General features: G+C 41.9%; 1 protein-coding gene and 2 long non-coding RNA genes across 13 annotated transcripts in view; 1 reads left to right on the top strand and 2 right to left on the bottom strand.

The window, feature by feature from the left end:
• LOC146175294 (uncharacterized) overlaps nucleotides 1-1,787 on the bottom strand; it is a 28,283-nt gene extending 26,496 nt beyond the window's left edge. For 2 of the 9 annotated variants that reach the window (XR_014702191.1, XR_014702192.1), the window contains exons 1-2: nucleotides 1,314-1,779; nucleotides 189-339 (exon numbers count right to left, since the gene is read on the bottom strand). This is a non-coding gene — a long non-coding RNA (uncharacterized LOC146175294). Of the gene's footprint in view, nucleotides 1-188; nucleotides 340-1,313 lie in introns of all 9 variants that reach the window. The other 7 variants (XR_014702187.1, XR_014702193.1, XR_014702188.1 and 4 more) reach the window with 7 other exon arrangements.
• The window catches only part of LOC146175293 (uncharacterized), a 30,730-nt gene extending 27,951 nt beyond the window's left edge, over nucleotides 1-2,779 (top strand). The window contains exon 5 of the mRNA XM_084584722.1: nucleotides 2,598-2,779. Coding sequence (XP_084440848.1) covers nucleotides 2,598-2,779 — 182 coding nt within the window. The remainder of the gene's footprint in view (nucleotides 1-2,597) is intronic.
• The window catches only part of LOC146175291 (uncharacterized), a 37,802-nt gene continuing 25,386 nt past the window's right edge, over nucleotides 2,262-14,677 (bottom strand). The window contains exons 4-5 of one of the 3 annotated variants that reach the window (XR_014702197.1): nucleotides 2,648-3,805; nucleotides 2,262-2,611 (exon numbers count right to left, since the gene is read on the bottom strand). This is a non-coding gene — a long non-coding RNA (uncharacterized LOC146175291). Of the gene's footprint in view, nucleotides 2,612-2,647; nucleotides 3,806-13,658; nucleotides 14,279-14,677 lie in introns of those variants that run through there. The other 2 variants (XR_014702199.1, XR_014702198.1) reach the window with 2 other exon arrangements.

The following is a 14,677-nucleotide window of genomic DNA, read 5'->3' as shown; positions in this document are numbered from 1 at the left end:
AATATGCAAGTGCTCACTTCAGAGTACAACACTGTACAACGCTGCCCGGTGACGGCGGCAACTGTGATACGTGCCTGTCTCTCACTGACTGCAGCTGTGCAGCTAGACGGTACCTTTAATATTTCCAGTTAAGCTACTGCAATATATATTATATGCTACCATATATTAATTCCATATGCACTGCTTACGCTAGGACTTGGAATGGTTCTCATTGAAGTCAGGTGCCAGGTAATGACAGCCATATTTCCAAGGTTGTATGTGTTATATCCTGCACTTTAGGTCTAACATCAAGGGATTTCTGACGCAGGTATCTGCCACAGTGCAGAATGGTTCATGGCACTGCAAAAAGAAGAGAGAAAAAAAAACGAGACCTGCTGCACCTGCCATGTCCTAGGAGCAAAGAATCGCAGCCAGATTAGCGTAAAGGGCAGGTGATCACGAACACTACCTAAAAATGCATGGGCTGTTGTCCAATTGAAGTTTGCTATATGGAGCACCGTGCTCCAGCACTGGACACGAGAGTGATAGCCTACAAGCAGTTAGTTGCATTTGCAAAAACGTAATTGCGTCTAGCCAATTGTGCACTTCGGCATACTTTCGCCCAATTTTTTTTTTTTTCGCAAACATTTTATGGAATGTTTTACATGGGGGCTCGTCTCTTGTCCTCGTCTGCCTCGCACTATATGCGAGGCATATAGGAATACATTACTCCAATGCATAGTGCAAACAGCGTTTTTTTTTTTTTTTTTTTTTTTTTTTTTTTTTTTTTTTTTTTTTTTCATTACTCCTTATCAGAGGGTCGAAGCACTAGACAGACACTTCACAAAGTGGGATTTAAAATTCGGTTATGTGGTAGTGTGTGAAAGAAACCGGTCAATTTTATAAAGATGCGGTACTAAAGACTTTTGACGGCTTCAGTAGAAAGAAAGTTTAAGAAGAAGAAAGTTTGTTTATTCATGAAAACAGGTATTACATAAATAATACAGAAGGTCCCAGAGCTCAAGGCTGTATCGGGACCTCCTTACTGCAGTGACAGTAGTGTTTTCCAGCGAACTTGAGGTTTTTTAGAACAATAAAAAAATATCAGGCAACAGCGCGCCTTTCAACTCGATCTCAGCAGCAGTTCGCAACATTCGCGTAGGCTCAAGCAGTAGGCACGCAATAACAAGTGTTATCCTCTATAAGTCAATTTACGAAACGAAACATGCTTAGTGCACTGTGGCTCAGGGCATATTCTGCCTTTGACACTGCGTCGTGCAGCAATGTATTTCCCCATAGCACGAAAGCAGCGATATAAATAGTAGCGAACTTACCGAGATGGTTCATTGCGCTTCTCGGTCTCGACTCGCAGACATTGCGTCAGTGATAAATTTTGGGCATAGACTTGTATATACTTGAGTTGCATTTATAATTTGCAGGAAAGCATTTTACGAGCGGGGCAATAGACTTGAAACACACTTCTGAACACGGCGTGACGGCAGTGGCGACGGCGCCATGAGGGGGAGAAAAAAAAAGAAAAAGAACACTGCACCCTCACAGCACATTTACAAGCGAAAGCATTTTTTTTTTTAACAAATAACGTTACGAGCGAAATATTATTCAGATAACATATAATGCGATCTTAATTGTGCTTTAATAGGTCAGTGTCGCCGTCTGCTGCATGCAAATACAACTACAACGGCGCCCTCTTTGAAGTCAACGTGTGGAGCTTTTTTCTTTTCCAATTCTACGCAAAAAAAAAAATAAATAAATAATTAAAAAAATTAAACACTCGGAGCAGCGGACGTAATTTAAAAACTGTTGAGAAAGGTTACTGCATGCATGACCACAGGTCGCGCGATTTCCAGAGTGCGGATTAGACCGGGTACCTTTTTTTTTTATTTTTTTTTTTAATACACAGCGCAACAAACATAGGACAAGCGAGTAGACGGGAACAGCGCTGACTATCAACTGCATGATTTATTGAAAGAACACGAATATATACAACAATGTTCTGACAACCAAGTGCGCATGTTCGCAGATAAAACATTTCACTTTAACCAGTTTCGTCATGATATGAGATTTCTCGGGGATGAATGATAACAGATGGGGTGCTTACGCATTTGTCAGAATTCTTGTGAATGAGATAGGCCTCTTAATTCTCGTTTTAATTTCTCTGTGTTTATACAACACTGTAGTTTCTTTGAACAGGGGAGTGCAAGGAGTGCATTTCGTGCAGTTGATAGTCAGCGCTGTTCCCGTCTACTCGCTTGTCCTATGTTTGTTGCGCTGTGTATTAAAAAAAAAAAAAATGATGCACCAACTAGGTCAGCTCAGTTCTTTTGCAACCGGGTACTTCATTTATACGTCACGTGCGCGCGTTTAAAAGAAAAAAGAAAAAAACGTTGAAAATGTTAACATTATGCTATTACAAAGTCCCTGCAGGTGTGAATAAGTGTAGCGAGGAAAGCAGGCAGCCTAATGCAAATCGGTTCTTGTTGAGCTGGTTCCTTTTTACACATGGCACTTTTGTTCACTGCAGTAAACAAAGGGGCCCGGCCAAGCAGAGATGAGAAGTGAGATAATTTGTATTTTTTTTTTTTATTTTTCTCTTACAGGTACAAGCACAGACCTAGGACTGTACGTGCAACTTAACGTGGAGATAGACCATTTGACCAAGGACCGAAATATTTACTCTCCTGGGGCATCAAGAAGTTATAAATCATCCTGGTATAACATATACCAGGCTGTGGCTATAAAATGTTCTTCCATGCAAGCGAATACTATTTCAATTGAATAAGCTTTATTTCTCCTCTCAGCGAGGGGAGGCTGGGACTAAAGGCACCAAGGGCCTGACAAAAGGTTCCAGCTCCCTGCAAAAACTATCAACAGCAGTGATATACATAAATGCAGAAGGTACATTCCTCTGCAAAGTACAAAACTTAGAAACAAAAAATGGTATACAATACACATGTGTGATTACATATTGCAAAGCCACACTACAGGCATAAGACAGCGGCACTGTATATATAATTTTTTCAACCCCCCCCCCACCCCTTCCCCGGCTGACAAACACCACTCCAGCGAACGCCGTGGTAGAGGAGGAAGAGGAAACTAGTTTTCCACAGCCTTCAGTATTGTGCATGACGTCATGCACAATACTGTGCAAGATGTCATGAGAAAGTTCCGGGCAAAAAAAAAATTACAAAAAAGAATATTTCAGAATATACGAAACCTGGTATGCCTTTTTTTTTTTCTTTTTCAGGACTGCAAGTAAAACAGGAGAGAGTGCCTTGAGGAAAATTTACATATCAGCTAGAACTAACATCAAGTACTATTTTTAGCCACACCATGAAGAAATACGGCAAACTTGAAACACTAAAAGTAAGAAAATGCTTATCAAAACAAAAGCCAAAAGTTATTTAAAAGAAAAGTTCATTACATTCGGACAAGTCACAAGTTGGTCAAAGCTATGGATGTCTGTGGGAAATCGTTGCATCGAAGTTTGACCGCTCCTGTCACAGCCCTTTTACTGATGCCGTTGCGGGACGGATCTCTTTCTGCATCTTAAAAAAAAACAAACGATGCCACCACATAATTTACAGGCTACTGGATCCTGGCTGAGACGACACCGAGGAAGAATGTTCGACACTCCAAATAAACAGCTTGACCTCGGTTCTTCCCTGGCACGGATGTGGTCAGAGCGGAGCCCCGTGAGAACCGCCACAATGCGTTATTGTCAAGAGTCCAGTATCTCGGAGGTGGCGATTGACTCCATTTCAACACTGCAGAATTGGTGCAGCATGCCAGAGAGAGGCTTGGCTTCCTAAAACGAGAATGAACAAGGAATGTTAGGAAGCAGCATTTATAGGAAAGGTGCAGTATATATCACTTCGTGCAAACCCTGCCCTAAAGGAAAGGAGGAAGGTGTAGTGGACGGCTGGGTAGTAATTTTGACCACCCGCACTGACACCGCAAGCACACCTCTCCATTCTGCCTTCATCGAAACGCAGCTACCGGAGGTAGGATTTGAACCTGCATACTCCAGTTCAGTAGCCAGGCGTCAAACTCCCAGCCAACGCAGCGGGGTTGAAAACAAAATGTGCAATAAGATCCCATAACTACTACTCTTTTAAAGTATTTTAAATTGATGAAGGTGACACACAAACCAGAAATGTGACAATCTACTATTGGCTTTCATTATTTAATCATTACCTTTAGCGTGGCAAAATATTTGGTGCATAACTTAAGCCGTGTGCTTGCCCTTCATGTTGTGGTACTGATGTAGATCTGTGAAAGCAGACTTTATATATATTGTTACGGTGCGCAGTGTTGAGACGACGCTCAGGCTAAGCTGGGTTCGTTCTGGTGGTGTGTGCGCCTAAGTGCGTTTACCGCTGTGTACTTTTCCTTAACATTTGGTGGGGAATAGATGGACAATTAGTAGGCATAATAGTAGTTATCTTCCCCACAAGGAACAAGAACGCTTAACTACCATCACCAAGTTTTCCTTTTCTCCACACACAGGCAGCTTTATATGATAATCACATTCTACTTACTTGCCCCTTTGCTGCAAGCGTCTCAAAAGAGTAGTGAGTTCACAGTTGCTTGTTTATTTTCGACCCCCTAAACTGTCACCATATCAGCAGTGCCTTGCAGCACTGCCAAAGCTGTGATGAGTGAAAAAGGTGCAGAATGCAGTGCAGGGGTGCGACAACTGCGCCATTTTGATAAAGCTGCATATTTCGGCACCATAAGCGTGAAATTTGTTAAATTTGCGCCACACAGCGCCAAAATGCGAAGTCACAAAAATTTGCCATACTCAGGGACAACTTTATGCGCCCGTTATATGGTCATTCACGACGTTTCAGACACTGCAGAGAGCGTCACTGGTATTTTAATTAGTTGTTCCAATGCCTATCCATAGTTTTCTCTATTGCATCCACGTGCTTCCTCCACTGTGAGTACGCTTAATCGTTGCGGTTTGAGGATGCTTCACCGCACGAGTACCGTCCTTGTCGTACGTGAAAGCGTCCCATAACGCAAAGGGGCCGTTTGTAATGAGGCGCCACTGCTAATGTGTCGCACTATGTTGTGGTACTGTTTTAGAATCATGCGGCTCTTGGAATTTTTCGGTATCTTTCCGGGCCATTCATGTAGAGTCATGAGCAATATGGGAAAGATCAAACTTTTTGCACAAAATTGCGAACACTCTCGGTATTTCTCTATTCAATATGATGGCGACCTACAGATGTTATGCATCCAAAGGAAACCTCTTCAAAGAAATAAATAATCTGTTCTTGTCAAACAAAATTATAGAGTAATCAATAAATGAATGCTTAAACTTTGCTATAGCTCATATTGCCCATGACTACATACAGCAAGGTTGTTTTTATGATGTCTTGTCGATAGGCTCACCTTCCCGTCGTCAGGTAGCGTAGGAGGTGCGTCAGTTATGATTTCTGTGTTAGTGGTAATATAACTTGAGGTGGTAATGTGAAATTTATTTCGGGCGTCAGCAGGTCGGGAAACGCGCAGCAGAATTGAATTCCATAATGCCGCAGTGTAGCCCTAGATTACCAAAATTAACATTTATGGATGCTGGAACGTCAAAATACTATAAAGTTTGCTCTGTTCAATATATAACCTAATATCCCGAGTCATCGCCTACCTTAATCAAAATATTGTGTCTAAAACCACCGATTCATCGCCAGCCCATAGAAAGCGCAAATCACGGGCTGAAGACACGCTCGCTCATCAGTTTTCTTTCCTTATGACTAGCTTTCTTACCTGCCCTTTCAATTTTTGGTTGCTTTTCTTCTTTTAATCTTTTTTCCTGCGTCTACTTTTGAATCAACATTTTGTTTTCGTACTCTCGCTAGATGCCCCCCCCCCCCCCCCCCCCCCCCCCTGGCCATTTTTTTCTTTAGTGTGCTAGATGCTTTACAAAAATAGTTACACGCGGTGCTGGTGAAAGGTGGGATCAAAATTCCCTCTGAGTCGAGCTGTGGCAGTATAGGTAATGAGCATCCATTGGCCAAATATAGTTTTAATGTGCACTAAACATGGCAATGTGCTTTGAAACAGTCTGGTGAAATAAAATGGAAGAGGCTGTTTTCTTCTGACTGAAGGACCCAGAACATCAGAACTAGATTCATGTCTCCTTGGATTGGCCCATCAGGTAGACACCGGTCGGTTCTTCCAGCGACCCCACGTGACCCGGTAATACATAAAGCAAGAAAAAGGAGCACCGAAGAAACTAAATCACTTCTGACACCAAACAGAACTTGTGAAAGCACAAATGAACTCTACATCTCATTGCGGCGGAGAACGAATGCAGTACGGCCCTTTTCCCACAAACGGCGTTGCCCGACCGAAACAACCCCGCGTCGCTATTTCGACCTTCCCTGCTCAGCGCGTTACTTATGGTGCAGCACCGATGTAACTGTGAAAGATTGAGATGCCGTTTCTAAGATGATTTCTCCGTAGGGTTCGTACCGGGCAGTAATGTACGTTCTCGGCGCATGGATGGATGCGAAGCCTCTGTTTAACCTAGGAGCACTGACAGGACCGAGTCATTGCGATATATTCATAAATATGCCCAGAAGCAAAATATTAGATGCGTTTTTGTTAAGATCCTGCGGCCGTTGAGACCAGGGACAGGAGGGGAAAGCGCGGCCGATTAACGAAATGCGGCCTTAACGCGCACAGCCACTTTCCACGCGGTGCATCCTTGAACCCTGGACAAGCAATATCAAGGGGGAGGATGACAGTCAAGAAATATTTCTTCTATCGCGTTGAACAACGCGATCGTGCATGGTTCCAAGGCCGATTGGCACGAGTGGTGGTCAGCCGAACATACTGCACCACACGAATCCACAGAGAGCGGTGCGCATGAGTGCTTTTAGTATTTCATGAGCGAACTCGGCGACTTGCGGTTCAAATACCTCCGGAGTTCCAGTCCTTCCCGAGTTTCGGGTGTTAAATATAATGGAGGAACCTGAAGAAGTATTCTGTAGCAAGAAGTTTTCAAATCAAAAGGCATGTGCGAAACTCAGTACGTCCCAGCCGAAAGAGCGAAGAACGTTTCTTCACTTACAAAGAGATGCTACATTGACGGCCATGGCTTCACTCGTCGAAACAAGGTGAGAAACTGCGCGAGCGGGCGTACTTGAGGCGGTTTATGAGCAATACTTTAGGAAACGGCATGTAACAACTTCGTGGCACTTCACGAAGCGCTTAATCGGAGGCATTCAATCGAATTTGTTCATCGTATTAACTGCGTGTGCCGCTTTAAAGTGGCGTCATTTGATTCCAACGAAATCTTTGGCATCCCTCTCGTTATAGAGCGAAGAGATTTTGTCAGAACTATTTTTTTCTCGTAGTTTCGTTTCCAATTTTACACACTAAACATGACGCTACGGGCGGGAAAGGCGTGTCCACAACAAGTCATTTTTAGAGTGCAGCTGCGTTTTCGAACTTACACGCTAAGCGTAATACCACAAGCGCAAAAGACGTTTACAAACTAGACGCGAATTTGCGATGATTACACAATCACCAAAAGCAGGGCATTACGAGTGAGATGACAGTGTCTGGCACTTGAGTTCCGTGTTCATTTCGATGAGATTCTTTAAAACGACGAGCAGCTTCAGTGGGCACTGAATTAATTCCCTCTATATCAAAAAAAAAAAAAAAAGAAGAAAAAGCCTCATAGCTAGAGGCTATGCTATGTCGGACGGGCGCGCGCTACGGGTTACGCGGATTTTTATTTTCTTGCGAGAATCGCCCATCGTTCCAGTTTCGTCAACGGACGTACGTACCCCTGCGAACAAAAAGTAAACAGAGCACGCTTTTTGCTTCTAAATTTTTTTCTTTTTTTTCACGCGTTGCATAATTGAAATTGTCAGTCGTGGTATGTGCGAACCGGTAGTAGATGCCAGTGCCTGTTTACTTGGACAATTATTCTGCTTATCTCCAGTGCAGAAGGCGTGATTTTACTTTGAACGGAAAAGCGTGCTCCGTTTACTTATGTCCGCACGTGCACGTGGTCAGCCGGGATTATGATGCTGACTTTTAGAACCGCGCGTTCCAATATCTGAGTGGCAGTAGACGGCCCCAATCGCCCATGGCATGATAAAGCAAATGTACTGAAAACGAGGCTTCACTTCCCCTCTTACATCGTGATGTTATCGCTGTGCAGCATCTGCCAACAAATGCGTTGTGGATGGTGCGAAAGGGAAAGACGCGCTAATTATACCGGCGCTTTTTTTTTTTTTTTCATATTCTTAAGCAAAAATCGGAGGTGAGTGGGTTCACTATGCGAGCGGGTCCGTTACGCGAGTAAATACGGTAAATTTACCGTAATGCAAATGGTTCTTGACAGTTTTTTTTTTTTTTTAGGCCATTCGATAATTCGAACATGGGATAATTGTTTTCCTGGTCCGTGAAGATCCAATTAACGAGCTTTTACTACAAGCCACTGTGTGTATCTATGCAAATTCTTCTGCTGCTAAAATGTGGTTAAAAAAGGAACTATAATACTGCAGGGAAAGGAAAAAAATAACATTACTTCAGTAACGAAATTCTTGTGCAGCAAGACCTGGAGGTAATGGCATCATGTTCCAAACAATTTCTTTATCTGACAGCCTTCAAGGACTGGAAGGAAAAAATGGAAGGCGACACACAAAGTCGTTTTGTAATCTCATCAGGAGGGAAGATCAGCAAGCCTTCAGGAGTAGTGGTGACACACTACCACTGCCATCGATCCGGAAAATTTGTCCCAACAGGTGCGATTCCTAATCTATTACATAACAGTGCTTTAACACCGAACAATATTCTCCAAAATCGGTTTATTGTCCCAGACTGATTTTTAAATAACGATGCAGAACTCTTTCACAGTGAAATGTGGCTGTTCTGCATCGAACACTTACGCAAAGTTAAGCATAAATGAGCTTGATAGTGTTCAGAAACATGCAGCCCGGTTTATTTCCAGTAAATATGGCGTATTCCAATGATTCAAAATGGGCTGAGCTTGCCATTACTGCAGGCGAACAATATTAGTTTATGCCTCTGTTGAAGTACACACTAATGTAAAAAAAAAAAATCCAAAAATATTGCTTTCTCCACTTTAATGCATGTATGTATTAATGCCCATTTTCCAATAAAAAATGGGCATTAATGCATGCATTTATTAATGCCCACTGTTTTGGATATGTTTTTTTTTGCTTACAGTAGTAAACATGGCCATAATAAATGCATGCATTAGAGCAGTCATCATCATCATCAGCCGGATTATACCCACTGCGGGGCGAAGGCCTCTCCCATATTTCTCCACTTAACCCGGTTCTGTGCTAGCTGCATCCACTTGACCCCTGCGAACTTCTTAACCTCATCCGCCCACCTAACTTTCTGCTGCCCCCTGCTACGCTTTCCTTCCCTTGGAATCCAGTTTGTTACCCTCAGCGACCATCGGTTATCCTCTCTTCGCACTACATGTCCTGCCCATGTCCATTTCTTCTTCTTAATTTCGACTAGAATGTCGGTAACTTGAGTTATTTCTCTGACCCACTCTGCACGCTTTCTATCTCTTAATGTTACCCCTACCATTTTTCGTTCCATAGCCCTCTGGGTTGTCCTCAACTTAAGTAGAACTCTCTTGGTTAGCCTCCACGTTTCAGCCCCATAGGTGAGTACAGGCAAGATGCAACTGTTGTATACTTTCCTCTTGAGCGATACCGGTAAGCTGCTAGTCATAATCTGCGAGTGCTTGCCAAATGCGCTCCATCCCAATCTTATTCTTCTTGTTATTTCTTTTTCATGGTCAGGATCTGCGGTTACTACCTGTCCTAAGTAGACATATTCGCCTACTACTTCCAGTATTTCGCTACCTAATGTAAACTGCTGTTCCTTCCCGAGGCTGTTGAACATTACCTTAGTCTTCTGCATATTGATTTTCAAGCCTACCTTTCTACTTTTCCTGTCTAGGTCATCAATCATTATTTGCACTTCATCCCCCGAGTTGCTTAGCAAGGCAATGTCATCAGCAAATCGCAGATTACTGAGGTATTCTCCATCTACCCTTATCCCTAACTGCTCCCATTCCAAGTCTCTGAATACTTCCTCTAAACAAGCTCTCTAAACAAACAAACAAGAGAAACCAAAATTTTTGGATGTTTTTTTTTTTTTTTGTTTACAATAGTGTAAGCCAATAGTTTACATGAGCGACAACATGAAGTTCCCCTAAGCCAGCTAAATAATTTATATCTGATGCGTTTCTCCAGTTCTTTCTTCCGTTTAAACAGCTGAATGATGGCTGTGATGTCACAGAAGAGTTCTGGCAACTTCCAGTTATAAAAGAAACTCATATAATCACTTACTATTTTTACGATTCCAGCGTCTGAGCAGGGTCACATAAAAATTGTTGCAAATTAAAGGGCCATTGAAATGCTACTTGCAGTAATGTTCTAATGCAAGAAATCCGTAAGGTTTTCTTTGAGAGTATCCAAGTGTGAGGCCTACAATTTACAATTTTTAAAGAAGTGCTCCTGGAGACCGGTCGCAACCAGTCTTGGTGACATATCCCTGTGTGCACTGCACCCAAACCTCCCCTGTAATGTCACTGGGGCTTGCTGGGAGTCATTGGGCGCTCCAATGTATGTGGATGCAATGGGGACTTGTTTCCTTCTTCCTTTCTGGCATGAGGTAAGTTGAGGGAGGAGCATAATTTAAATTGCCCTTATAAATTTAGTGGCATTCAAGGTACCTTACAAAGTTTTGCATTGTGGGCACGATTGACGGGATACCTATTGCTCGCGCACGTTTCCCAGTTCGAGCACTGTATGTAATATAAACATAATAAACAATAAGTGCTCTAGTATAGCAAGCTTCTTTTCTTTTCAGTAGACATATACCTTTCAGTGCCACTGTGCAAATTTTCCTTTTATACATTATGAACCATGCCAGTAACCTTGTTCACCCATCAAGTTGCATTAGCAGAACATTCTGAAGCAAAAACAATTGATATTTCATAAATATGCATCACTTGGACAAAAAGTGGCTGTGTCCTCAACATTGGGGCATCAAAATTATCTTTCATACCGAAAACGAAGTGTGTTGTTTAATGTGTACTTTTGATGGCGCCAAGTGATCAAAACAATTACAGGTAATGCTTACTGCATCTCTTTCTTAGGGAGTGGAAAATGTAAATTAAAAACACAAGAAAGCGTCAAATGTGGCCGCATGTGCTTTGCAAGGATCACCACAACTGAAAGCACTAAAGGCATGGACGTTGTCTTCCAAAAAATGCATCGTGGCCACGATTTTAGGCTCTACCATACGTTTCTGTCTGACACAGAACGAGCTTCCATTGCTGGTGAGTAGTTTATCCACAATTTATTTTAAGTTTTAACTCTGAAACACTAGCATGAATTTAAAATATTTTTAGTTATTGCAACACTACAGTTCTTGGCATTTGCTTGTTATGGAGAAAATATTATATTTCACGAATTTTAGGAGGGTACAAAGAGCAAATAAAAATGGTGCATAAACAGTTTTTTCATACTATGTAGCAATGACAGCAGGGTGTACCTACAAACCTACACTTTGTAGGCACTGAACTATTAATGAAGCCACAGGTATCAATGACTGCCTGAAAAGAGTCCCTAATGAACCAGCGAACCGGCTGACCACCTCAACGTGGTGCTAAGAGGTAAGTTTGGCTTGGTTTATGGGGTTTAACACCCCAAAGCCACTCAAGCTACGAGAGATGCCGTAGTGGAGGGCTCCGCAAATTTCAACCACGTGGAGATTTTTAACATGCGCTGACATCACACAGCACACGGGCGTCTTGCTTTTCGCCTCCATCGAAAAACTGCCGCGGCTGCTGGGATTCAATCCCGCATCCGCGGGCACAGTAGTCGAGCGCCCTAACCGCAAGCTATGATCATTTGACCACCCGAAACTGACTGAAATCTAAAACCAGTGCAGTTTCCCTTTAAAAGTTCATAAAATGTCTCCCCATTTCTTTACAGCATCAAGTGAGTTGCTGTCCATTCACTAAGCAATCAGTGCTGTTCTTGATGGCACTTTTTTTTATGCAACAAATTTAGGATATATCAAACTATTTTACAATTTTCATGTGTTCACTATAACAAGGCTTGACTGTACCTTCATGTTAACGACTTTACCTCTATGGCCTGGGTATGTGACAAAAACCTTTCCCTCTCAGGCAGTTATGCCTGCCGCCTATCTCAGGTTATCCCTCTTCATGCCGAACTCCTTGCGATCTGGGGAGCCTTGTCGGGGGTCCTGGCACCAGAGCTCGCACCCCCGTTAGACTAAGAGATGGAATTCTCCCTCAAAAGAATATTTTGATGCCAATCAATTTGAAAATGCTATGGATGTCACATTCGCATGAATCGTTGCACACTAGCTGCCTAATCAAAGCATAGAATTTTAGCATGTTCTTAAGCAGTAGCCAGTCGGTAATTTTGTTTGGTTTTTGCCACCCTAAAGTTCTTTCCTGTTATTGAAATACAGTCATGTCTCGTTAATACGACCCCCATTAATATGGATGACTAGAATTGTGGAGAATGTTTCAAGGGAGAAAAGCTTTTCAATGTATTTATGTCTCATTATATGAAAACTCACTGTCCGGACAATGGACATTGGTGAAATATACAGATCCCACTGGGGCCCATGCATTTGTGTCACGTTAATACAGATAATAAGAACAAAATTTCTACTGCCCAACTCAGATGGATGATTTTCTGCACTCTAAAGAATGCAATCAGAAAGTGTAAATGATTAAAGAAGTTCCGATGTACCTTACCATTTTTCATATCGCATGAATGAATGCGAAGAGAACTCTGTATCTTGAGCAAAGTAAGCAGCTGAATTCTGTAGCTCTTATCCGGCTACAGTGCTAATGTCATGAATGTGAACAGGTTGCAGAAGCTAACTCATTTATTCATGATATGCCGTTATGCTATCATAAGACTCGTCAAGTTGAACATTACTTAAATCATAATGTTGTTCAGGGTAATCGTCTTGTAGATCCAAAAATAGTCTAATAACTAACCACCGATATGCACTAAAGCTGACCTTAATTCTAGCTCTTAATATTTTTTTCATTGTGATTCGTTACTAGGGCCAACTTGCCTTATGAACAGTTTTTCCGGGGAACCAAAGTGTCCATATTAACAAGGCATGAGTGTACTTCAATATTCATAAAAAATTTTAATATTCCCATAACCTTTCTAAATATCTAATTATATACAGGTTATGCTTGTAGCACCACAAGTGCACAACTGCAGAGAGGGATCACTGCAGACCCATAACATCCACACCTGTATTCGAAACGCAGCTGCGGGCCCGCCTGCTGCACGATGTTAGTGCACGCTAAAGTGGACAGTATATATGTTATAGAGCCCAGTAATTAAGTAATTATTTACCAAAATTAGGCAATAAAGTTTTCCTTTTTGATATTAGGGGCTGACGTTAAAAGAAGAAAATGAAGGCCGCCAAAATAAAAGCAGAGTCCAGATTTTAAATTACATTTTGGAATAACAGCGCGAAGGACGAGGACGAAGATAGAAGGACACAAACACAGCGTGTCCTTCTATCTTCATCCTCGTCCTTCGCGCTGTTATTCCAAAATGTATTACCAACTAGCCGGCACCTCAACGCTTTTTAAATTACAGTTCGGAATATTTCATGCCAAAAAATATGCATTTCTAGTTCCTCAAGCTTGTCTCCCACACTGAAATTCTTAACATGGTGTCGCTGGACATAGCATTGTCGCGGAAATCACGTTCACTTCTTCTACGGCATAAAATAGACAAAGCTAATTGCCTAACTACTCAGCTCTGTCACATATATAATGTCCGCATTGCTGTACAATCCATCTACACAGACCGTATCTTTTGTAGGGTTTAAAATAATGACAAGTAAAGCACCCGGTATGATGCAGCCACAGCAAACAGGAGAAGTTTGTTATAATAAACACTGCCCATGAGAGAGCTATGCTTTAAGTTAGAGGTATATAGGTGCAAAGTTCAAATGCATTTCAATAAAGTTGCATGCACTTGACACACTGTCACAGACAAATTTTGGCTGAAACAGCTGTTAGCAGAGCAAAAGATATTCATTAGGTCAGAATTCACGAGAACGCTAATAGCAATAGCATAAGCCTATTCTCACACCACAATGCTCAAGGAGGTTTATAGGACACACTTGTCACTTGCAGATACAAAGTGCTCTATAGTCGTTTATAGCTGGGTGTCTGCCATCTCAAGGATATCTGCAATCAAAAGGAACTAAAAAGAGGATGCTCTGCATAATAACTTCTATTCAGTCCACACCTAACATCAGGTAGCAACAGTCTTGTTAAAACTTACCCCTTAACTTGCCACATATGGCGAAAATTCCTACCCATCATTTGTGACGTGTTGTAACCTTTTTCAATAGTAACAAACGTAGAAATAAGATTTTATGGTAAAAAAAAAAGCATAAAAGCCAGTTTCTCAGGCAACTAGGTTTTTCATTAACAGAATGCTTTCTTTTGCAACTTATTCTTCTTTTAAAGGAAAATTACAAGCTGGTATAGCTATGGAAGCTATATTGGACTCTGTGCGCAGCAATATTGATAAATCTTGGAAACGTCTCCATCTACTGACAAGGCAGCATTTGCGCAACGTCT

The sequence above is a fragment of the Amblyomma maculatum genome, chromosome 11, assembly GCF_055883805.1.
Source record: "Amblyomma maculatum isolate TAMU_Amacu chromosome 11, ASM5588380v1, whole genome shotgun sequence".
NCBI classification, from domain to species: Eukaryota; Metazoa; Arthropoda; class Arachnida; order Ixodida; family Ixodidae; genus Amblyomma; species Amblyomma maculatum.
This window is presented reverse-complemented; position numbering and strand designations above follow the sequence as displayed.